This window comes from Artemia franciscana, chromosome 11, assembly GCF_032884065.1.
Source record: "Artemia franciscana chromosome 11, ASM3288406v1, whole genome shotgun sequence".
Taxonomy (NCBI): Eukaryota; Metazoa; Arthropoda; class Branchiopoda; order Anostraca; family Artemiidae; genus Artemia; species Artemia franciscana.
The window spans coordinates 39,424,995-39,451,349 of record NC_088873.1 but is presented as its reverse complement, the minus strand read 5'-3'; the positions used below and the strand labels follow the sequence as shown (position 1 = coordinate 39,451,349).

The following is a 26,355-nucleotide window of genomic DNA, read 5'->3' as shown; positions in this document are numbered from 1 at the left end:
TTGCTTAATCAGTCTTTTGTTTTAAATAAAAATGTGGATTGTCTTGGTAATTAAATATAAGAACAGTTAATTAATTAACCGTGAGATTAGTAATGATGAAATACCGAATGATTATACGGAACAAAAAGAATTGGCTTTTCAGGGTCTTCCTTGTTTTAGAATCTAGTTCGAGTCCTTACTTGTCCATGTAGACAAAACAATTTAGAAACTAATTTAATGTTAATTAATGTCTTAGCCTATAAACCAATAGCAATAAATTTAACGTACATTCTAGTATTGACTTTGCCGCATTGGCTTTTAAAGACTTTTAGGCAATTATATTTTGAATTGGCAGTTCAATCAATCAATCAATTTATTGATACTAAAAGAAAAAACTATTACAAAAGTAAAGTGGTTACTAGGCCCAAGAAGCTTTGCTTGTAATGGACCACAGAGAACAAGAATAAAACACTACTATAAAATATATACAAAAAAAAACAAAAAAAAAACAAAAAAAAAAACAAGAAAAAAAAAATACTGGAACAAGACAAGGACATTGAATAGATAGGATATTTAACAGATAGAAGATTTAGAAGGAGATTAACATATAGCTGAAAATGATTTTAAAAGAAGAGAATAGACATACAAATTAGGAAAGGATTAATAAAGAGAGAAAAATTATTGAATTGGAAATACCCGACGAAATAATGCCTTTGCAGAAAGAAAAAGAGGGACATCCGAAGGGATGGAGTTCCATAATAGAATTGATTGATATACTGGAGACCTCTGGCTTGCTGTAGAAGATCGTTTTGGTAAAATAAATCGTCGAGGAGAATTACGTAAAGAAGAAAAGTACCTACCTGAGCCTGTCCGTGAGAAAAACTGCTGTAGGGGCGGTGGGAGAGTACCTAGAAAAGCAGAATGCGCAAAATAAAGGGTACTTTTACCTATAATATGATCCAGCGGAGCTATTCCAGTATCATTATAAAGATCAGAGGAAGGGTAAAGCCGAGGGAGAAGAAAAGTAGCCTTCACTGCCCTATTTTGGGCTCTTTGAAGTGAGCAGAGAAGAGATTTATTATTATTACCCCAGACAGAGCAGCAATAAGAAAGGTAAGGATAAATAAAAGCATAATAAAGAGAAACCATAATATCAGGAGGAAGAAATGAGTTAATCCGGTGCAACATTGAAGACTGGCGGAGGATTAAGGAACGGGTGTGAGTTATATGCGGTTTGAAAGAAAGAAAACAGTCAAGATACACACCAAGAAATTTCACCACAGTAGCTTGTGGTATAATATCATTCCCAAAAGTCAGGGTGATTGGCTCCTGTACGTCTCGCATACGGTAAGGGGTCCTGAAGTTGACAATGGCACTCTTTCGGCTGTTAAGAGCCATACCATTTGACCAGCACCAATCCTTTATTTTATCAAGAAGACCTTGAGCCATAGAAGTGGCAGATGGCAGGTCCACCGCAGCAATGAAAAAGTTACTGTCATCAGCAAAAAGAACAGGGTGAACATGGGGATGAAGACCATCAACAAGATCATTGATGTAAATTAGAAATAAAAGTGGACCAAGCACAGAGCCTTGTGGGACACCTTTCAATACAGGCAAAGTAGAGGAAGAAGTACAGTTAACCAAAACATACTGAGATCTCTCTGAGAGGTAGGACCTAAACCATTCTAGTGGGACTCCATGCACTCCAAATAAAGATAGTTTAGACAGAAGAACATTGTGGTCAACCATATCAAAGGCCTTAGAAAAGTCGAGAAATAGACCCAAAACACACAAGCCCTTGTCCAGATTAACACGCACAAACTCAGTTGCATCAGAAAGTGCGTGCAAGGTAGAGAATGAGGGACAAAAACCATACTGATGGTTAGTGATGAGAGGATTTCCAGCAGTCGAATTAGTACTAAATACAAATGAAGAGAGTCGACGATACACTACTTTTTCAACAACCTTTGAGATGACGGGAAGAAGAGAAATAGGTCTGTAATTTGAAATTAGAGAAGAATCACCTTTTTTATGCAAGGGTACAACGGTAGCAACTTTAAATAAATGAGGAAAAATACCAGAAGAAAGAGAGAGGTTAGTTATATGTGAGATGGGATGAGAAACAAACTGACTGATTTTTTTAAGGACATTATTACTCAAACCAAAACTATCAACTGAACAACTACTTGGAAGTTGAGAAATAATAATAGAAATCTCAGTAGTACTACATGGGGAAAGGAAAAAAGACTTCTCTGTCATAGGAAAACAACTTACTCTACTCAGGGGTGGAATGAGAACTGAGGGAAGTGTGGTGAAATACGAATTGAAGGCACTTGCTAAGGATTTTTTATCCACAACAGATCCATCAGCTTTCCTATAAAGAGATGGGGAAGATTGTTTGAGTTTCTTACGGGAGAGAGCTTCATTAATTACAGTCCAAACCTTGCGCAAATTCCCTTTACACTCATTAATTCGACGTGAAAAATACAGCTTTTTTGCTAAGCGAACTGAAGAAGTGAGCACATTTTTGTAATGTTTATACTTCAGAAGATCTTCCTGTGTCTTACTTTTACATGCAGCCTTGAACAAAGACGCCTTCATATGGGTTGCATTGATCAGACCTCTAGACATCCATGGGCATTTAGGTGTAAAATTCCTTGGCCTCTTTCTAAGAGGAAAATGCTTATCCAACAGAGTGCCCATACGACACAAAAATAATCTAGTTGCACAATCAGCATCATTAGCTTCAAGAACACTAGACCAATCATTACTCTGAAGACTATGTATTAAATTAGAAATTTCTCTATCTGTAAAAGTTCTAAAAGAAGACTTGCCTTTCTCATCCACAGTAATCTCTGTTTTAGGCACAGATAGTGATAGATAAATAGGGAAGTGATCAGAAAGATCAGTGAAAACAAGACCAGACGAGAACTTCAAATTAGGAGAAAGAGAAGTGAAAATATTATCTATTAAAGTGGCAGAATTTCTTGAAGGGTCAACGCGTGAAGGAAAAAAAATTGAAGGAAGTAGCCCAGAAGAAGAAAATACATCAAAAAGATGGTCACATTCATCATTTGATCCAACATTTAACATATTACAATTAAAGTCTCCCAAAACACAAATCCGTTTTTTAGAGAAAGTCCCCACACCAGAAAGCTGATCAAGCAAATCACAGAACAGATGTGTTGGAAAAGGAGGGGGCTTATAAAACAAACAAACAGTATCACATGCAACCTGGCTTTTCAGATCAATAACAAGAGAATAAACTGTCCTACTATTAGACACCACCGATGTAAACAAGGATTCAAGATCAGATCTTCTACAAAATTCAATACTAGATTTTATGAACAAAGAAATACCCCCAGAACACTTTGTTACCATTCTAGGGACATGAATAGCAATATAACCATGCATGTCATAAGCTGTAAAATTATCACTGTCAGATAACCATGTTTCCGTCAAGCCTATGACATCAAAAGGGCAAGAATTATCAGACCACAGATACGATTTAAGAGTGTCCCACTTATCTCTTATCCCACGCACATTCAAACAAAAAACATTAAAGCAACTGTTTGAAGAGAGTGAGGGCATAATATTATCACAATAATCAATGGTGGTGTGATAATTACAGCTAGAACTAACCATAGATTCAAGGAGAGGGTCAAAAATGTGTGCCTCTTGTTTACCAGCACTACTTGGTTGATCAAATATAACTGAATTAAGAATAGAAGAATTCATAAGGAAAGAGAAATCACCCATATTTATCTCAGACATATAAAACCTTCACAAATGACACACTATCCATAGTACACTTGAAGGTAATGGAATCATAAACAAAGAAAAAGAAATATCAGTGGGATGGCAGATATTAACCAAAGAAAGGGGTCAAATAATGTGGCACCAATCAGGAAAAGATGAGCTGTGAGTGTTAAGGCATGACAAACAATGACAGAAATTAGGCTACATAAAGGCAATAGGATCTCAAACAAATATAAAGAGACATTAGTAAGATGGCTCATAATATTTGAAGAATAGGCTAAATTTACAATATGGGACCAGTAAAATTTATGTGAGCTGTAAGTGTGCTGACATGATAAAAGTGTGATAGAAAATAGCATACATGAAGGTGATAGGAACACAAACAAATACAAATATATATCAATGGTAAGACACACAATATTCACAGTATAAGACCAAAATAGATTTGAGCAATCAAAATTATGTGATCTGCATGTGAACACACAGAACAAAGATATGGTAGAATTAAGGCAAAATAAATTTGTCAAAGTACTGGCCAATGATTAAATTGGCCAATGATTAAAAGCCAATGATTAAAATATCAACTTCCTAAAAGCCAAGAGCCTTAAGTGTTATTTATTAATAAACAACCGGCGGAAACAAGGAAACGATGAAAACATTGCCGTCGACAAGCTTTCGCACATCAATCTGGGAGCCAGCGTTCCCCTCAGAAAATTCTTCCGAGAAATCCCCCCTCGAAAATATTCCCCCCGAATAAATTCCACCCGAAAAACTCATCCCACGGAAAATTCTCCTACATTCAGAATTGAGCAGCCACAGAGAAAGTACAAAATATTCTATGAAAAGAGCAGGCAAAGCCATTTTTAAGTGAATATACCAAAATAAAAAGGTATTTTTCAAAATCTAGGGGATGGACAAAAATTTTTCCCACCATTAATTGACATTACTGTTAAAGTGATCAAGCCTCGAGTCTTCTGCCTGTACTTACATGGTCACCATTTATGTTTGGTTTCATTGGACAGAATCTTTGCCGACATTCTTAAATTAGAGGGCGAGGGGAGGGAAGCTTGTTCGATAATTGAAGTTACTAGTTAATTTCCCTTAAGTTGTTCCTTTTTTTCAAATATTCCGAATGAACATCATCCTCTTTCAAATTAACTAACTGTCAATCGTTTCGTCTTGAATCCCGAGACAATCCAGAATTGTTAATGAATACAATAGGCATATTGAGCAATCCGGAAGAACATTTTCTACATTTTTAATGAAACTATTGGACACGATAAAAACATTTTGTGTTTCAAGTCCTTTGACCATTAGATGCAAAATCTGAGTGCACTTCAAGGTCTCGACGAATAAAACATTGAATATGAATTCCTGAGTGATAAAATTGCTTTTATTTTGTCTTCTTCTCAAGTTCTATTTACAAATACGATTTTTTTTTATTTTCATTAAAAAACGAAACAAATCTTTGCCCCTGCCCTGCCTCCTTTCCGGGAATTGGTACCCTTGACTAATAAAGTCAATTTAAGAGAATTTAGGAGTGGTAAGTATTCTTCCAAAACTAAAGGGGTGGCGTATTCTATATTTTTTCAGTGAGATACCATGAAAAGGTTTTTTTTTTTTACAAAACTACAAACAAAGAGAGATTTTCAATAGCCCGAGGGAGAGAATAAATTACTGAGGGTATATACCCTGGGCCCCTGCCTCAATCGACGCCACTGCCCCTGATAACATCTCCTCTATTACGTGTCTATATGTCTCCTATCTATATACCTTCTTGGTTCTATCTTATGTCTTTCTTGATGAATTTAAGTCGATAGAAATTTTATATAATGATGAGTTATGTCTATAGGAATTTATGTCTTTCTTGATGAATTCTTACTCAGAGGACTGAAAGCTTTTTACATTGCACAACTGATTAAGGCTGAGGATATAGACAGCAAACCAAGTCAGTCCTGAAATAAAGACAAAGGATTTGATTCCCGTCCTAAATCTTATTATTAAAACGCTTCATTCTCTGATTCAAACGGTGACAATATTTTTCTCCGCGATAGGTTAAGAAATTAAGAAAACTTATAATATATATTAAAAGGAAGGTATCGTCCCGAGAAATAAGGGTAATCCCAATAAAATTTTTATCATTACAGTCTTCGGGAAAATCAATAAAAAATCGATAAAGTGATATTGGTAATATTACAGTATATTCACAAATGAGATCATTATATGCTAAAACAAACATGCTAGGAATCGAGTAGCATGTTTAAAATGATGAAATAAAACTGGGAACACCAACGTTAATGAAGCTCCATCATACCATTAAATCCAAGAACCCAAAATATAAGATCATAAAAATAAAATTTACCTATGGTTTCTTTAACCCTATAGAGACAATTGTTGTAGAAAAACAAAACTATACTCTTTGAGCTTAGACTGACATCTTGCCGTAAAAAAATATTGTTTTTAGGAACATCTTTCGATTTTGCTGAAAGATGGCAGTCGATTGATGCCTTCGGGGAGCTGCTGTGTGACGCCTGGCCTACGCAGTTAGTCACTAAACCAAAGGATAAGAAAAACGAATGAAAAGGTGAGCAATTTTTAAAGCCAGAAACTGGAAATAAAATGAAAAGGTGGGAAATTCCTTGTATGTCATATGTGTATAAAATATATACAATTTAAAATTACTGTAGTTGAAATTCACAAAGTGTGCAAGAATTTGGATGAGTAGCAAGATACATTTCCTCATGTTGTAAAACTACAACATCGGACGATCGTAGCTCAAAATTGTGAAACGAATAACGCGTACCAAAAATGCTTATGCGATAATAAACAAAACATATTGTTTTTCTTAGGCTTGTGGTTGTTACTATTATAGACCAGCGAATCCATAGGAATAATCTATGTTATATTTTAGAAGTTAAATAATTTTTGTTTTCTTTCTAGATGGCGGAATCTTACGACAGACTGAAAAAACGAGCTCAAAATCGCCGAAGTGATGCAGAAGAGGCCGCCAAGTATATTTTTGACATTCCAGAAGACATGTTGTCGGACTTGTCCGACGATGATGATGACAATGATCCAGATTTCCTGTCTCCAGAAGATCTTGCGATGATTCTGATGAAGACTTATTGCCTCTACTGGACAATCCCCACTTCTTTTTGGAACAGGATGACGTGGACGCTAACACTGAACCCAGCGACGATTACTCGGTGGAAACTCCACCCTCCAGTCACCAGCAGCAACCAGAACCAACAGCAAGTACTGGAAAATCAAAGAAGAAATTGAAAGTCCAAGAAAAATTCGGCTGGAGAAAAGTAGAAATAAAAAAAGTCGATCTGTCTTGGAAAGGAGAGCCTCGCCAAGTTCCAGGCATCTTGGAGACTCCACTGAAATACTTCCAAAAATTCTTTGACGATGAACTTCTTGAGCTGATAGTTGAACAAAGTAACCTCTTTGCACTTCAAACTGAGGGATGCAACCTCTGCCTCACTGTCGAAGAGCTAAAAGTTTTCATGAGCATTATTCTATTATTGGGGGTGATAAAAGTTCCCTATTATCGAATGCACTGGGAAGCAGCTACCAGATACCCAAAAATTTCCGACAAGATGGGCCGACAAAGATTTGCTAAAATCAAACGTTTTCTTCACTTCAACGACAACAGTAAAGCTAAGAAATCTGGAGAACAAGGATTTGACAAGCTATACAAGATTCGACCTGTCCTGGGTCATATCCGTTCCAAGTTTCTTGAAGTCACTCCCGAAGAAAACCATTCAATTGACGAGCAAATGATTCTCTCAAGGGGCGAAGCAGCTTGAGACAATATCTGCCGAAAAAGCCGACGAAGTGGGGAATAAAAGTTTTCACAAGAGCTGGTGTGTCAGATTTTGTACATGATTTTGAAGTTTATCAAGGGAAGGGCACTCTTGGTGAAGATGACATAGAGCCAGATCTTGGAGTTGGAGGCAACATAGTTTTACGTCTGATAAGTACCTTGCCAGAGAAAATGAACTACAAGATTTATTTTGACAACTGGTTTTCAAGCTTGAAACTAATGAGTTTGCTCAAAATCAAAGGATTTCCTTGTATTTGTATGTTGAACAAAGCACGACTGAAGGGCTGCCCGCCCCTCACAGATGGTGAAATGAAGAAACAAGAGAGAGGAACTTCAGATTACAGGACTGACATTCATTCCGGCGTTATTGTAGTGAAATGGTTAGATAACAACATGGTTTACTTGGCTTCGACGTATGCAGGAATAACACCACAGGATACGTGCAGACGCTGGAGCGTCAAGGATAAATCCAGGGTTGAATTTTCAAGGCCAGCCATTGTTTATGAGTACAACCGTCATATGGGTGGCGTAGATTTAGCGGACATGCTGGTGGAGATGTGCCGAACTCATCTTCGGACACGAAAATGGTATATGAGAATCTTCTGGTGGCTTATTGACACAGCAGTCTGCAATAGCTGGCTTCTTTTCAGGTCAGACGTCAAAGCGCTGACATTAAGGAGAGACGAACCGATGAACTTGAGAACCTTCAGGTCTGAAGTTGCTGCAGGGTTGTATGCCTTGGCGCGTGTGATGCCCCAACTAAAACGTGGTAGACCATCCGCAGATGTCGAAGCAAGTCCCAGCCCCATTCGAAGTCGTAACCGAATCCGACCGGCAATATCTGCTCAAGCTGATGGACTTGATCACTGGCCAAAAAAGACTGACAAGCAGAGCCGCTGCAAAGAGTGCAAATCAGGATATACCACCTTTGAATGCGAAAAATGTGACCTTCCACTGTGCCTTACTGCCAAAAGCAATTGTTTTAAAGCCTTTCACACCAAGTGAAAGAGCCCCTTTTTTATATATTTGAGAGGCTACTGTTGTATTTTTACAACATGGTCTAAAATTGACAATTTTGAATAAATCATGCAAACAAAAGCTTTTTTGTCAATAGTCTGACCTAGACATCACATGGGAAACGTTGGAGATTTTTCCTGGTATTCGTTCTTATAGTGGCCTGTCAAGGGTTAAACGAAGGAAAGTGCTGGAGAACATTTTGTCCCACGGCTTAGAGCTCAATTTAAAAAATGTCAGGACTCAAATCAAACTTACTGGATTCCAAACGGTAACATAACTACCGAGTTGCTATGCTGATTTATATTCCTTTGGGTCCCAAAATTAGCTAGCTGCTACCCTGATCTCGCAACCCAAACATCACTGGCTCTGCGCTGAAGACCGAATTTTAGTAAGATCTGGGTACTACTATTAGATATTCTTAGTTCTAAATCCTTTTTTACGTTGCGAAAGAGACAGTGTCACATCAAAATTCTCAACACAAAAATCACTTTGGCTTAGAAATAACCAAATTGACATCAGGGAAAACTGAGGAGTAGCCAATCAAAAAGAAATGTAGAGACCATAACGTCTGCTAAAGGTCAGGACGCCATTAGCACACCTTTAGATTTAAAGCCTGATCTACCTTTTTATTCACATTAAGACAATTGCTACCAAAATAAAACGCTTGCAATTGTCAACTTATAAACACCACAATTTATGTGAGTTGTTTCCCACTTCACCATTTCGTTGTATGAGATATTTTCTAACAGTATTTACTCGGGAAACGAACAGGTTTGTTTTATTTGCTATGCTGCCCACTACAATAAGACAATGAAAAATTGAGGGACACAGAATGAAAACAAAATATAATGAATGTGTGTGTATGCAAAAATGATGAATTTATTTATTTATTGTAAAAAATCTGGCAAAATCTATATTAATGCTAATCAATCTCTCTTTTTTAGGTTATCCTTGCCCTTTTTGCAATTGCTTTCTGCGCACCAGCTGAAGAGAAAAAAGAGGCCACAGACATTCAAGGAAGTGAATCATTCCTTCCAAGCTATGGTTTTGGCTATGGCACCGGACTTGGCTTTGGTTACGGTGGACTCTATGGAGCTTACGGGGCTGGATTGTACAGAGGCATTTATAACCCCTTTTACGGCGGTTATGGCTATGGCCGTGGACTTGGCTACTGGTGAACTTATTTTGTAATTTTTATCTTTAAAATAAATTTATAGCCATCCAGAAACTGGTTTGAATATTAACAAGTATCAAACAGTTCGTGGTAACGATCTGTAGTATGGAGCGACCCGGCTCAATAGTAACCAAAACTCTAAAAAATGGAGTTTTGATACCAATAGTTACATCAAAAGGACTGCATTTTAACGCTGATTTTAAATATATATATTTCATCAAAATTAAATATACCCATTCAAAGTTACGAGCCTGAGAAAATTTGCCTCATTTTTAGAAAATAGGGAGAAACAAATCCTAAAGTTCATACAATCTTAACAAAATTCACATCATCAGATTCAGCGTATCAGAGAATCTTATTGTAGAAGTTCAAGCTCCTATATACAAAAATGTGGAATTTCGCATTTGTTGCCAGAAGACAGATCACGGATGCGTGTTTATTTGTTTTTTTTTTTTCCAAGGGGTGATCGTATCGACTCAGTGGTCCTAGAATGTCGCGAGAGGGCTCATTCTAACGGAAATTAAAAGTTCTAGTTCCCTTTTAAGGGACCAAAAATTGGAGGGCACCTAGGCCCCCTCCCACACTCATTTTCCCCCAAATTCACCGGATCAAAATTCTGAGATAGCCATTTTATTCACCTTAATCGAAAAACCTAATAACTATGTCTTTGGGGACGACTTACTCCCCCACAGTCCCCGTGGGAGGGGCTGCAAGTTACAAACTTTGACCTGTGTTTAATATAGTAATGGTTACTGGGAAGTGTACAGGCGTTTTCAGGGGGATTTTTTTGGTTTGTGGGGGAGTTGAGGGGGGGGGTTATGTAAGAAGATCTTTCCTTGGAGGAATTTCTCATGGGGGAAGAGAATTTCAATGAAGGGGGTGCAGGATTTTCTAGCATTATTTAAAAAAAAACAATGAAAAAATAAATATGAAAAGTTTTCTCTACTCAAACTAAGGAGCAGCATTAAAACTTAAAACGAACGGAAATTCTATGGTCTTCGTGATTCAGGGGTCATTATTAAGGAATTGGGACAAAATTTAAGCTTTAGTGCAAAGAGCGAGGTATCGACGAGGCATGAACCCCATCATATACGCAATAAAAACATACGAATATAGAAGTTCGTTACGTAAGTTAATTGGTAAGTTACGTATATTTTTTTACTAATGAAAACGTTCTTAAAAAAATTAAAAGTTCTAGTTGCCTTTTTAAGTAATCAAAAAACTGGAGGGCAACTATGCCTCCTCCCTCGTTCCTTTTTTCTCAAAATCTTCCGATTAAAACTTTCAGAAAGCCATTTATCCAAAAAAAAATTAATATGCAAGTTTCGTTTTAATTATTTATGTGCGGAGAGCCAAGATCAAAACATGCATTAATTCAAAAACGTCTAGAAATTAAATAAAAAAACAAGTTTTTTCAACTGAAAGTAAGGAGCGACATTAAAACTTAAAACGAACAGAAATTACTCCATAAATGAAAGGGGCTTTTCCTCCTCAACGCCCCGCTCTTTATGCTAATTTTTTTTTTTACTGTTTTAAAAAGTGGAGTTAAGAGAAAGAGTCAAACTTTAGCGTAAAGAGCGGGGCGTTGAGGAGGAAAAGCCCTTTTCATATACGGAGTAATTTCTTTTCGTTTTTTCCTTACTTTCAGTTAAAAAAACTTGTTCTTTTCTATATATATATATATATATATATATATATATATATATATATATATATATATATATATATATATATCTATATATATAAAAATAAGTTGTCTGTGGATCTGTGGATCGTGGATCAGGTGACGTCACCTGAAAAAACTGGATCAGGTGACGTCAAAACTGAAAAAACTAAAAAAAGGCAAAAACTACAAAAAAAACTAAAAACTAATAAAAAAAATAAAAAAGCTAAAAAACTAAAAAAAACTAAAAAAAAGGCAAAAACTACAAAAAAAACTAAAAACTAATAAAAAAAATAAAAAAGCTAAAAAACTAAAAAAACTAAAAAAACTAAAAAAAGGTAAAAAACTAAAAAAACTAAAAACTAAAAAAAACTAAAAAAAGGAAAAAACTGAAAAATAAGCTAAAATAAAGGTAAAAACCAATAAAAAACTAAAAAAAAAACTGAAAAAACTAAAAAAAGGCAAAAACTACAAAAAAAACTAAAAACTAATAAAAAAAGTAAAAAAGCTAAAAAACTAAAAAAAACTAAAAAAAGGTAAAAAACTAAAAAAAATAAAAAATAAAAAAAAACTAAAAAAAAGGAAAAAACTGAAAAATAAGCTAAAATAAAGGTAAAAACTAATAAAAAACTAAAAAGAAAAAAAGGAAAAAACTAAAAAAAATTTTCATCTAAAAAACTAAAAAAAACTAAAAAAGGTAAAAACTAAAAGAACTAAAAAAGAAAAAAATAAATGACGACACTCAAAGAGAAAGCGACCAGGACAAAAGGAATGTTCGATTAGCAATCAACAAAGCACCGGGACACAGGGAGTATAAATGACGACCAGGACATAAGTAAAAAAAAAACTAACAAAACTAAAAAGAAGGTAAAAACTACAAAAAAACTAAAAAGAAAAAAAAATAAAAACTAATAAAAAAACTAAAAAATCTAAAAATCTAAATAAACTAAAAAAGAAAAAAAAAGGAAAAAAATAAAGGAGAAAAACAAAACTAAAAAACGAATGTATATACAGACCGGGACACAAATGACGACCGGGACACAGGGAATATAAATGACGACCGGGACACAGGGACACAACTACAACGGGGACACCGGGGGAAACAGGGGGATATAAATGACGACTGGGACACCGGGACAGGGAATGGTCGATTAGCAATCACCATCAACAAAGCTCAAGGGCAATCATTAGAATCATGAGGTATAGATCTGAATACAGATTGTTTTCCCATGGACCATTATATGTTGCATGTTCAAGAGTCGGTAAACCTGACAATCTATTTATATGCAAAGACAATGGGACAGCAAAGAATGTTGTATATTCGCAAGTTTTACGTAGTTAAAACCATATATATATATATATATATATATATATATATATATATATATATATATATATATATATATATATATATATATATATATATATATATATATATATATCTATATTCACAGGTGGGACATAGGGACACAACTACAATGGCGCGTAACTATTATGGCGCGTAACGACTTACGCGCGCGGGGGGGCTTGGGGGGGGGCGAAGCGCCCCCACCAACTAGGTGTTGGGGTGGCGCGAAGCACCACCCCAACAGCTAGTATATATATAAAAATAAGTTGTTTGTCTGTTGACTGACGTCATGTTTGTGTGTCGACTGACGTCATGTTTGTCGACTGACGTCATTATAAGGATTGAGCATTATTCCGTCATGAAGTTGTTTGTCGACTGACGTCATGTTTGTCGACTGACGAAATTACAGACCGGGACACAAATGACGACCGGGACACTCAAAGAGAAATTACAGACTGGGACACCGGGACACAAATATCGACCGGGACACAGGGAATATAAATGACGACCGGGACACAGGGACACAACTACAACGGGGACGCCGGGGGGCACAGGGGGGATATATAAATGACGACCGGGACACAGGGAATGTTCGATTAGCAATCACCATCAACAAAGCTCAAGGGCAATCATTAGAATAATGAGGTATAGATCTGAATACGGATTGTTTTTCCCATGGACAATTATATGTTGCATGCTCAAGAGTCGGTAAACCTAACAATCTATTTATATGCACAGACAATGGGACAGCGAAGAATGTTGAATGTTCGCAAGTTTTACGTAGTTAAAAACATATCTATCTATATTCATAGGTGGGACACAGGGACACAACTACAATGGTGCGTAACTAATATGGCGCTTAAAGACTTACGCGCGAGGGGGGGCTTTGGTGGGGGCGCAAAGTGCTCCCACCAACTAGGTGTTTGGGTGGCGCGAAGCGCCATCCCAACAGCTAGTATTTAATAATTATAAGATCGAAGAATAGACGCAGGGTTAGTTGCTTGGGAACAACACAGCTATAAGAAACAAACACATTGAAGGATAGGTTTATCCCCAACCCCCTTCTCAAACTTGAAACAAAGGAATAGAATCTACGTAAAGAACAATACAAATTAATTACTTAAAAAACTCTACTTAATAAACACCAAGAGCTGCTTGTTGTCATGTCGCAAGATTTAGCTTAATATATATTTAAAATTGGTGTAGGTTTGAAATTGGGAGAGAATTGAAGATAAATTTTATACTTTGCGAATTGGCTGAGGTTTAAAGTAAACATATGTTTAAAGTTTATGATTGATCTAAAAACATCCAGAAAAAAGTTCACTCTGGTTAAGGGCTCAACATCAACAACAAAAAACCGAAAGAAAATATTCATGCAATTAATAAACTGAAAATATTTAATGCAGATTTACAGTTTAACACTTAGCAATTCCTGAAAGTATCAGCAATTTTGTAGTCATTAAGGTTATAAAAGGGAAAACCCTTAACTTATATCTTGTTTTCAGCTATGGTGCAAGTGACCTTTCAGAAAATTTGCTTTAGGAAAGTGTAAATGACGTTTGGTGGGACGCTTCGCGCCCCCCCAAGCCCCCCCGCACGCGTAAGTCGTAACGCGCCATATTAGTTACGCGCCATTGTAGTTGTGTCCCTGTGTCCCACCTGTGAATATAGATAGATTTATATATGTGTTTCAAACTACGTAAAAATTGCGAATATACAACATTCTTGGCTTTCCCATTGTCTGTGCATATACAAAGCCGTATGTACTAATAATGACGTCATATGCAAACGCTCTTTTTACAAACAAACAAACATGCATACACACAACTCGTTTTTATATAGATAGATAGATAGATAGATACAATAGAAATTAACTGCGTAAAACTTGCGAATATACAACATTCTTCGCTGTCCAATTGTCGCTGCATATAAATAGATTGTCAGGTTTACCGACCCTCGAACATGCAACGTACAATTGTCCATGGGAAAAACAATCAGTATTAAGATCTATACCACATTTTTCTAATGATTGACCTTGAGCTTTGTTAATGGTGATTGCAAATGCTAATCGAATTGGGAATTGCAATCTTTTAAATTGAAAAGGCAGATCCGTTGGAATCATGGGAATACGAGGAATAAGAACAGCCTCACCCTCAAAAGGCCCTGTCAAGATTGTGGCCTCTATTAGGTTTTCCATTGTTTTTTTTTACGGCAAGTCGCGTGCCATTGCAAAGCTTTGGTGGGTTGATATTTCTTAAAAGTATTATTGGTACACCTATTTTTAGTTGTAGCACGTGTGGTGGAAACCCTGAAAGATCTATGGAATTTAAAAATTCAGATGGATAATTAACCGCTTCATTTGGTTCCAAAACTGTGTCGACTGACTTGTAAAGGACTGCCTGGTCTCGAATCTTGGTCAAAACAATATTGTTGATTTCGTGGACGTCTATATTTTTGGGTGCGAGAATCGCTCTTTCACTTAGCCATTTATTATTTTTATAATTTTTTAGAATATTCGGAAATACTTTTTCAATCAATTCATTTTTGGACGTCACTAAATTACAGAAATCAGCAGGTAGTTGTATACGTCCTGAAATTGAGTCTACTGGGAGCTTTCCGTTTCCAATTGCCAGCAATTGATCTGAAAATGTTTGACCAGAGTCATCGTTTTGCAATCGGACACGCATATTTGTAGTTAATTTTAATATTTTTACGTGTGCCCATAAATTAGAATTTTTCAGGCAAGCATTCATTTCGTCTGCAGGAGTTGATCTAGGTATTATAGGTAATGTTTGCCTGAAATCTCCCGCAAGCAATATTAATGTGCTGCCAAAGGGTTTCGACTTCCCTCTCAAATCTTTCAAGCATTGATCCAGAGCCTCGAGCGATTTTTTGTCTGCCATTGTGCACTCATCCCAAATAATAAGTTTGCATTGCTGCAATACTTTACCCATCCCAGATGATTTGGAAATATTGCACGTGGGAGTTTCTGTAGAATACAAATTCAGAGGCAATTTCAAAGCGGAATGAGCAGTTCTTCCACCAGGCAGCAATGTTGCGGCTATTCCAGACGACGCAATTGCCAACGCTATATCATTTTTTGATCGAATTGATGCCAGAATCAGTTTTATCACAAACGTTTTACCAGTACCTCCTGGCGCATCCAAAAAGAAAATTTCTCCAACGTTGTTATCGACACAATGCATTATCGTATCATAAATGTCTTTTTGTTCCGACGTTAACTTGGAAATGTTATTTTGTACATACGACAATAGATCACTCGTACTGTAACTTTGTTCACGATCCAATTCTACACATGTCGAAACAGCAGCGATACGGTTAGGTGAAGGCATTCCCAAATCCTGAAGAGGTTTGTTTGCCATACGTACGCACAAATCTTCTATCATAACTAAAGTGTAGTTATAAATTTCTGATGTAAAATCAAAAGTCATATCTGACGTCTCTAACTGTTTTCGATGGAGTATATCTTCGGACATTTTTGACTTATATTTTTCCCATAACTCTGTAGGAGCTGATGGAGAGCAAGTTGTTAAAATGATGCCAAACAATGCACGAATTTGACTTGGGGTTGACGTTTCGCACGCGTCATTGATGCAGTTATCCCAGTGTTGATCATTCTCCAATAAATTCAGAGCTTGGCATGCACTACGGTAAGTGTCATGTATAGTACCGTTTACAGTTCTCAAATACTCAAAGGATGTCGGACCGGGTACATTCACCAAAAGCAGGCGTAGAAAGAAGCATTCATGTTGATTGGGGTGAACGGTGTAGAGTCTTCCTATCGTGGTATCTTTGAAGATGGTAGGTTGGCCGTCGACTGACTTACCCTGTTTTCGACGTTCAAATACTTTATTTTTAGTATTCCACGTGTAATACGAAGGCACTTCAGTATACAGCAGTTTTTTTGCAAAAGAATCATTTTTGCAAAGCGAAAAAAAAGCTGTTAATGTTGTATCCGGTGGATTCAGGGCTCTTTGTTGCACGTTGGTTTCCGTGAAATAAACACGTTGACCATTCTGTAAATGTACGCTAAGTGAACAACAGCTGGACTACGTTCATGTATCGGAAATGAAAGAATTCGCCAAACAGCTTCATTACTGCTTATGTATCTTCCAGCCTGATATTGTACGATTTCGTCGAAATCTTTGATTTCGGGCTGCAAGCCAAAAACTGCCATGTCACTGCCTTTGTTGACGTATTTACATATGTATTTGATTGCCTTTACGAAGTTACAGTATTCAACGTTTATGTGTGCATTAAATGTTTTTGATAATAATGGGGAATATGGAACAACCCACTGGTTATCTACTTCGATGGTGGTACCGTTACGATTCTTTATTATTGCTGTTTTACCGCCATCTTCAGTAGATGTTCTTCTATATTGTGGGTAACCATCATTGCCAGTAATTGTGTTTGATACTAAAAGTCGAGGATATTGCTTTGTGCACCTTCCTTTGGCCATGCATGGTGAATTTTCGTTCAGTGCACCTCAAGGTCCATGTATCATATTTTTTATAATAATATCATGTAACCCCTTATCGACATTTTTATCAGGTATTTCAGCGGAAATCACATCATCAATTTCGTTCGAAGTAATTTTTTTATGTAGCCAGATTAGTATATGTGCGTGTGGCAAACCTCGTTTTTGCCATTCAACTGAGTACATCCAGCATCGCACTGACCCAAACACTTCAAGTTTTACTATGTAGTTTATCAGTGATTTCAACTTTTGCCGGAAGACACGGGCCGTAATGTCATGCCTATGAACCGCCGATTGTCCTTGAAGTAAAAGCTGCAGTATCTCGTCCCAAGATTGATTACATGTAAATGTAATAAATAAATCTGGACGACCATAGAGACGAACATACGCAATAGCATCTTGAGCATATTCATGCATATGACGGGGACTGCCAGCATATGACGAAGGTAAAATTGTTAATCTTCCAACGTTTGTGGTATTACCGTCATTTATAACTGCATCTCGCAAATGAATGTAATGTTCAGAGCGGAGCTTGGTCTGATTCAGGCGGATATATAGCAAACGTTCTGATTCAATTTTAGCATACATATCAACGACAAATTGGTGAAACAATTCACGGCATTTTAAAATATAATTTTCTTCATCCTGCCGAATCATTAGTCTATAGGAATAATAATGCATTGCACTGCATTTCTTATTCATTTCTTTGTTAGTGGCTGGATTCATCAATTTAATATTAAAGTGATAGCCGTCGGCTCCATCCCAAAAAATGATAGGATATTGTAGGGCATCGTAGCATCGATGAGTTTCAGCAATTCTTAACAACTGAGCGTTTCGCTTATGAAGAATAAAATCTCGAGGTAAAAACTGATCACCGACCATAACGATTGCCACTTCGTCGATAGTTGGAGCATTGTATCTACGCACATGTTGGCCAGGAGGCGTTTTGTCAGCGAAAATAACAATTTTATGCGTATCAGTAGGCATCAAATCGATGGATGTTTTGAACAGACGCACTAAATTATTATTTTCGTGGAAAAGATGTTGCAATTGGGAAACGATTGTCCTTTCAACGTTGGGAGAAATTTCGCAACGTGCATTCAATTCAGAATTTCTATCACTGATGAAGTACAATTGTAAAAATTTATGATTCTCGCCTGAGAATGGTAGAAGGGACCCTGCTCTATGATAAATTTGCCCTTTTACTTTGAAAGTAGACATAAATTGATCTGGATTTTCGGATTTTTGACAAAAAACGCTTAGATTCTGACGTAGTTCCAGTAAGGAAAGTCTTCAATGGCTCTGGTGGTGCAGCCAATAGAGGAAGTTTAACTTTTCCTGAGGCGCAACACATTCCCATTGTTTCACCATTGAATTTCAAGGCCTTGCAATAGGGACAAATTTTAGACATTGTCCCGATTTGAACACGTCTACTCAAGCTATAATCATCGACTGGGCTGTACCTGAATGCCAGGCGATAACATTCAGGTTGCTCTGATTCCTCGGCACGCTTTCTTTTCTTACTTTCTCTATCAGCAGCAAGCCTGATTTCTTGCTGTTCTTGTGATTCCTCGGCACGCTTTCTTTTCTTACTTTCTCTATCAGCAGCAAGCCTGATTTCTTGCTGTTCTTGTGATTCCTCGGCACTCCTTCTTTTTTCACTTTCTCTTTTAGCAGCAAGTCTGCTTTCGCGTTGCTCTGGTAGTTCCTCGGCACGCTTTCTGTTCTTTCTTTCTCTATCAGCCTCAAGCCTGTTTCCTTGCTGTTCTTTTGATTCCTCGGCACGCTTTCTGTTCTTTCTTTCTCTATCAGCCTCAAGCCTGTTTCCTTGCTGTTCTTTTGATTCCTCGGCACGCTTTCTTTTCTGACTTTCTCTATCAGCAGCAAGTTTTTTGGCATAGACTCTTTGAGCATCTTCATCGGCTTTTGCCATTGTAAGTTCATCAGTCATTTTAAACTTAAAAACATTAATAGATTTCTACGTGAACATATATGTCTTAAATATCTTTAATGACGTCACCGTCATAGCAAAAATGACGACAACTAACTTCATGATTAAATATCTTTAATGACGTCACCGTCATAGCAAAAATGACGACAACTTTTATTTAAATAATATTAGTTGTAGTAGCAGAGGTTGGAGCAGTAGCAGTAACAGTAGTCGCAGTAGAAGAAGTAGCAGTCACACTCACTGTCGCAGTAGTAAGAGTAGTAGCAGTATTAGTCCCAGTTGCAAGGGGAAAAAAAGTAAGATACAAGTAAATGAGGGAAAAATACCTAATTTGAGACATGATAAGGGAGAAGAGAGTTCAAGCGATACAACTAAAAAAAAAAACTTAACTAAAAAGGATGATGAAATGAAGTTATTGTAATGAAAAAAAGGGAAGATTATTATAATAATAAAAAAAAAAAAAAAAAAAAAAAAAAAAAAAAAAAAAAAAAAAAAAAAAACACGGCAAGTCGTTCTGGTCGTCAGGTGAAACCCCCGGCGAAGTTGAAGTTGAGCATATACAAAAAACCATTGTTGAATCCCATGAAGAAAAGAAGGAAGATGAAATGAACTTGTTGTGTCAACTAAAATGTACATATTGTCTCTTCGAATTGTCACCAAACCCGCCAGGAAACTCAACAGCCTAAATTTCGTCTTGATTGGCTTAAGGCTGATAAGCAACTATTTGCTCTGGCGACAGAAGAAATTCTTAATAAAATCCGTATTCCCTTTAATCTCCTCCAAAAACCGAAGTCCGAATTTGTCTCAATATTTATTGTACTGAAATTTGTCACGCTCTCCTTCATGCTGAGAGGTTAGCGGTACCTAAAGTAAAAGTTCGTAAAGGGATGGTGCAAAAATGGCCCGAAAATCATTTGCTGGTAGCCGCTTGTCATCGAGCAAAATTCTGGTTTTCGGTATGGAAAGACTGTGGGCGCCCAAGATCTGGTATCATTAATAGCATCAGACTGACTACGAAGCGTAGATTCTCGAAGAAGCTCTCCCTCCACCGCAAATCTCTCGTTGATAGCTATTCCGCCCGTGCAAAACAGGATCGAAATTTTCTTTTCAAGTCTGTATCTTTGGCAAAGCCTACCCCTCTGTTGTCGCCGCCTGAAATCCCTGTCGAGGACTGGTATTCTTATTATGCGAGTGAATTTGCTGCTCCTAACCCCCAACTTGAAGACATGTACGAGAGAGAATTGGATGAGTTCCTTGATAAGCTTCCGCAAGGTGATTTTGTTGTCAGTTTAGAGTCGGTTATTCAAGCAATTCGTCGGTTGAAAAATAAGTCTTCTTGCGGAATTGACCTGGTTAGCGCTATCCATATTAAACATGGTGGTTCGGTTCTCGCTATGCATCTTTCGCTTTTTATGCAGATGGTCTTCACGCAAGGTGTTGTTCCCTCCTCCTTCTGCGTAGGGGATCTTAACCCCATTCCGAAGAAAGGGAAAAATGACATCAAATGCTCGTCTTTCCGCCCCATTACAGTCGCCACATCTTTATGTAAACTATTCGAGCATCTATTCATTAATGAACTGGAAACTAAATGCTACACCCCGCCACGTCAATTCGGATTTAAGCGCCGCACTGGTTGTGCCGATGCCTTGACGGCTGTAGTGAGTGTGCTACTCGATGGGGATTTTTCTGGAGAGAGCATAGCCTTAGCTAGTCATGACATCAGCCGTGCATTCGATTCACTCATACACGCTGCAATGTTATTAAAAGCTTCACAACGAGGTCTGAATCCCTGCATAGTTCGATCCCTACGTGATATGTACTCGAGGCTGTCCATTCGCCTAAAGCTTCCTCCCGACAAAAATTTGCCTCCCCGGCCTCATGAAAAATTGATCCCCGTTTTGAAAGGTGCCCGCCAGGGAGCTATCTCCTCCCCTCATTTGTTCAATAATTATGTTCTTCAAGCACAAAATAAATGCCCAACCTCATGCATTCTTTCCTCTATAGACACCTCCTTAGTATGCTACGCCGACGACGTCTTGAACTTAAGTAGAACATTGCAAAAAGCTTCTGATATTTTTGAAACGCTTAAAACCGAACATCTAAAACTTAGCCTCAGTTTTAACACTGAGAAACCGAGATAGTTCTCTTCAATTGGCAAAAAACACCACACGTACCTTCACTGCTTTTTGGTGAAAATCTCGTGAATACTGCTGACCACATAAATTACCTCGGAGTCCCTATTGGATCGTCTCTAAGGCATACACGTCTTCTACTGATCAAACACCTCAATCGACGAATCTCCGGCTCGTATGCTTCCATAGTTTCTGCTAAATTCCGTTTTAGCCGCCCCCTCCTTGCCAGCCTATACAACGCTACTGTTTTACCTCATATTCTGTACATGGCACCATTTTGGAAACTATTCTCGAAGGCTGAACTGTCTAAAATCCGTGCGCTTTTCTTCCGTTTTGCTAAATACCTCCTACGTTTTCCTCCCTGGTACAGAAACTCAATCCTCATTAAAAAGTATCACATATCCGACCCTCATGTTGCAGTTGAAAATTTAATCAAAAGACACAATATTAAAATAGTAGATCACGATTGATATAATCTCCTTTTACAATAGATCTGTTTTCGTTTTATTCATTTTAGTGCTATTTTGTTTGCCCTTTTATTAGTTGAGTCTCTTTCTAGTTATGTCTCTTCTGATATGTTCTTATATATTTTCTTATATTTATATGTTCGTGCTCCGTCTTTTTCATTTCGTATGATTGACGGGTTTTCAAATAAATAAATAAATTGTTTGCTTTTGCTTATATATTAATGCTAATGCTTGTGTGCTTGCATGCAGTTACCTTATTATGCTTTTGTTACAGGTGCTTGGGTCAATATACGTATTAACTGAATATTACATCAAAGAAATCATTGCAGTTGTGTTGTCCAGGAATATATATATATATATATATATATATATATATATATATATATATATATATATATATATATATATATATATATATATATATACAAGTGTGTGTGTGTTTGTATATATATATATATATATATATATATATATATATATATATATATATATATATATATATATATATATATATATATATATATATATATATATATATATATATATATTATATATATATATATATATATATATATATATATATATTCCTGGACAACACAACTGCCATTCCATTCCTGGACAACACAACACAACAGCCCCGTAGGCTCCGTAGAGTCCACCGTAACCAAAGCCAAGTCCGGTGCCATAGCCAAAACCATAGCTTGGAAGGAATGATTCACTCCCTTCAATGTCTGTTGCCTCTTTTTTCTCTTCAGTTGGTGCGCAGAAAGCAATTGCAAAAAGGGCAAGGATAACCTAAAAAAGAGAGATTGATTAGAAATGATATAGATTTTACCACATTTTTTACAATAAATAAATTATTTAACCATTTTTGCATTCACAGATTCATTATATTTTGCTTTCATTGTTTGTCTCTCAATTTTTCATAGTCTTATTGCAGTGGGAAGCATAGTAAATAAAATAAACCTGTAGGCTTTCCAAGTAAATATTATTAGAAAATATCTCAAACAGATAAATTTTAAGTGGGAAATAAATCACATAAATGGTGGTATTTATAAGTTGACAATGGCAAGTGTTTTATTTTGTCAGCAATTGTCTTATTGAGAATAAAAGGACAGATCTGGCTTTAGATCTAAAGGTGGGCTGATAACGACCTGACCTTTAGCAGACGTTATGGCCTCTATATTTCTTATTGATTGGCTGTTCATGAGCTTTCCGTGACTTCAATTTGGTTATTTCTAAACCAAAATGATTTTGTGTTGAGAATTATGATGTGGCACTGTCTTTTTCGCAACGTAAAACAGAAAATAGACCTAGGAATATCTAATAGCCGAACCCAGCTCTTACTAAAATTGAGTCTTCAGTGCAGAGCCAATGCTTTTTGGGGTGCGAATTCGGGGTAGCAGCAAGCTAACTTTTGGATCCAAGGGCATATAAATCAGGATAGAAACTTTTTAGTGATTTTACCGTTTGGAATCCAGTAAGTTACATTTGAGTCCAGACATTTTTTTTACAGTTGAGCTTTAAGGTATGTGACAAAATGTTTTCCAGCACTTGTCTTAAGTTATAGAGACCATAGGTACTTTCCAGCAGTACACGTAAATGTCATTTTTATGATCTTATATTTCGGTTCTTCTATTGAAGGGTCTGACGGCATTACATCAACGTTGGTGTTCCCGATTTATTCCACCCTTTTAACCGACTTATTTTATTCTTAGCATATGTGTTTTATTACGTAATGATGCCATTGATAGCGATTGAATGTACTGTCATATTAGCCACTTATCTTTATTGGAGATCCATTGAGGATCGACCTGGGTATTGAAGTACTGACTTGTATTGTCGGTAATTCCTTCATGTTTTTACCATGATAAGCTTACAGCAGTCATACCTGTTGTACAAGGCCTACACAGTGGTAATGTTTCTAAGAAAAAGCTAAATGCCATAGTATTTCGTCTTCATCTGATACATGATATATTTCACAATATGATTTTTATTGGGATAACCCCTTTTTTAGGAAGATACCTTTTTTAATATGCAGGGGCCTAGGGTATATACCCCCCCCCCCCGTACTTTACTCTATCCTTTCGGCTATTGAAAATCTCTTTTCCTTTCTAGCTTTGTTAAAAATATGTTTTTATGGTATTTCACTGAAAAAAATTAAAAAACGCCCCCTTCCTTTTAATTTTGAAAGAATATTTACCCTCTTAATTTTCTTAAACTGACTTCATTAGTCAAGAGTATTTATTCCCGAAAACGGCAGAGGGGAAAAGCAAAGATTTTATTTCGTTTTTTAATAAAGGTAAAAAAATATCGTATTTTGAAATCTAGGTTTTTTTGAAGACCACACTGCTTGTCCATGAAATCTAGGCTCTTTATTATTTACTTATTCATTATACTAAAAACAAAGTTAAAATTCCATGGAGAGTACAATCACCCCCTGCTTCCCTGTTTAGTTCCCCTTAATATAGTTCAAATAAAACTTGGGAAGAAGACAAAATAAAAACAACTTTATTGGTCAGGAATTCCTCTTTGCTTTCATAGAGTCAAAATGTGTTGAAAAAAAAATGACTTACAAATAGTTTCATCATTTTTGGTTGTTTTGATTCGCAAGCATCAACCTGTTTCAGCTCTGATGTAAAAAGACACTTCTTAGGGACTTATATTCAATGTCTTATTCGTCGAGACCTTGAAGTGCACTTATTTTTTTCCATCTAATGGTCAAAGGACTTGAAACGCAAAATGTTCCTTATTGTGTCCAATCGTTTCATTAAAATATAGAAAATGTTCTTCCGGATTGCTCAATATGCCTATTATATTCATTAACAATTCTGAATTGTTTTGGGATTCAAGACAAAACGACTGACAGTTAGCTAATTTGAAAGAGGATGATGTTCTATCGGATTATTTGAAAAAAAGGAACAATTTAAGGTACAATTTATTGATTCTGTTGAATGAAGCCAAAAGTAATTGGCAACCCTGCAAGAACAGGCGGAAGGATCAAGACTTGATCGCTTTAACAGTTGTGTCAATTAATGGGGGGAAAGATTTTTGTCCACCCCCCTGGATTTAAAAAAAATGCCTTTTTATTTTGGTATTTTCACTTAAAATGGCTTTGTTTGGCATTTTCATTGAAAAAAAATGAAAAAAACAACGAGACTTCCCCCCTGGCTCTCCCTTCTGGTGGATCAGAACTTTCCATTTTTCTTATCATCCAATTCAACTCATGCTCTCGGTTTTGAGTTATTTGACAAATTTACCTACCCAGTCCAAAATTCAATCCCCCCCTCCAAAAAATCAATTCCCACTACATGGCTTCCAAAATTATAACCAAAATGAAATGTTTCTTTATTGGGAGCTCAGGACGACTTGAGTAAAGTTTATACAATTCCATATAGTTCTTGTTCTTGTTAAACTTGGCCTCATTTCCCTATAGTTTCCTTTTTGTTGAACTCAGAATATACATAGCCTTTACGGCACACGCTCTGCCCTCAAATTTATCAAAAAAAAATCTTAAAAATTCCAACATTACTCCCACAATACGTTACTAACAAATGGGAATAAATTATTTTAATTAACAGCTCTGAAGGATATGACAATACGTATAGACCATAGTTGAAGCTATTTTTTAAAAAAGATATAAAGTTAGACTGAATATCTGATTAAATAGGCTTTGTAAGTGTCTTCTATGATTCCATTTATAATTTCTGTCAAGTCATTAAGCTTTTCTATTGTGTTTCGCCAACGATATAGCGTTATATCGTGCCATATAACGTGCCCGGTTATATCGTGCCCGGTGCCATAGCTATCTCCTCGTTCAAACATCCAAGGTTTGTGATAGATGAAGCTGAAGATGTTCCACGGCGATGGTACTCGACGATCACAGGTGATACTGTAATGAGACACGTACGTTGTTAATAATATTTATTTGCTTCACAGCTTTTTCTTTTTCTAGTTTCTTTTTCTACCACAACATTTCCTAACCATCAACGAATAACCTAACCTAACCTAACCTATCCATCTATCTATTCAACTATAAACCTAATGTAAGTCTTGTGGAGGGAGATAAATAAGTTAGATGGAAATTGTTTCTTAGAACGAAGAATTCCACTCAGTGTCCAGTTACTGGTGGACCGGGCCCGATCTCCAGAAGGTTTGTGGAAGTGCCAAGGCCAGCGGTCCAGCCGGATCACTGGCCTTTGTCTATTTCTTTTATTGAATTATAATTATATTGTTTCATTATAATTCATTATTATAAGTATATATGTTGTTTCAATTATTTAATTAATTTCTGTCAAGTCATTAAGCTTTTCTATTGTGTTTCGCCAGATACCAGAATATCTATCAGAGGCAACGATATAGCGTTGCCTATAATAAAGGCTCTAAGGCTTCAATGTGTCATTATTTTTTTCCCCAGAGGAATATCATATGGAAGGGGTGGCCATATAAACTTCGGAGAGGTCTCATTCTAGATCCTTTAAGAGCCGAATGGTGTAGGGGGCCTAAGAGCCTCCCCACGCCCTCTTTTCTCCAAA

General features: G+C 36.6%; 2 protein-coding genes across 2 annotated transcripts; both read left to right on the top strand.

Moving 5' to 3' along the window:
• Positions 1–31: 31 nt before the first annotated feature.
• LOC136032619 (piggyBac transposable element-derived protein 1-like) lies at positions 32–7,550 on the top strand. Its single transcript, XM_065712892.1, has 3 exons — positions 32–46; positions 6,679–6,840; positions 6,903–7,550. Exons 1-3 carry the CDS (start codon positions 32–34, stop codon positions 7,548–7,550), a joined length of 825 nt encoding a protein of 274 aa, XP_065568964.1.
• Positions 7,551–7,738: 188 nt separating this feature from the next.
• LOC136032618 (piggyBac transposable element-derived protein 3-like) lies at positions 7,739–8,572 on the top strand. Its single transcript, XM_065712891.1, has one exon. It carries the CDS (start codon positions 7,739–7,741, stop codon positions 8,570–8,572), a length of 834 nt encoding a protein of 277 aa, XP_065568963.1.
• The last annotated feature ends 17,783 nt before the right edge of the window (positions 8,573–26,355 follow it).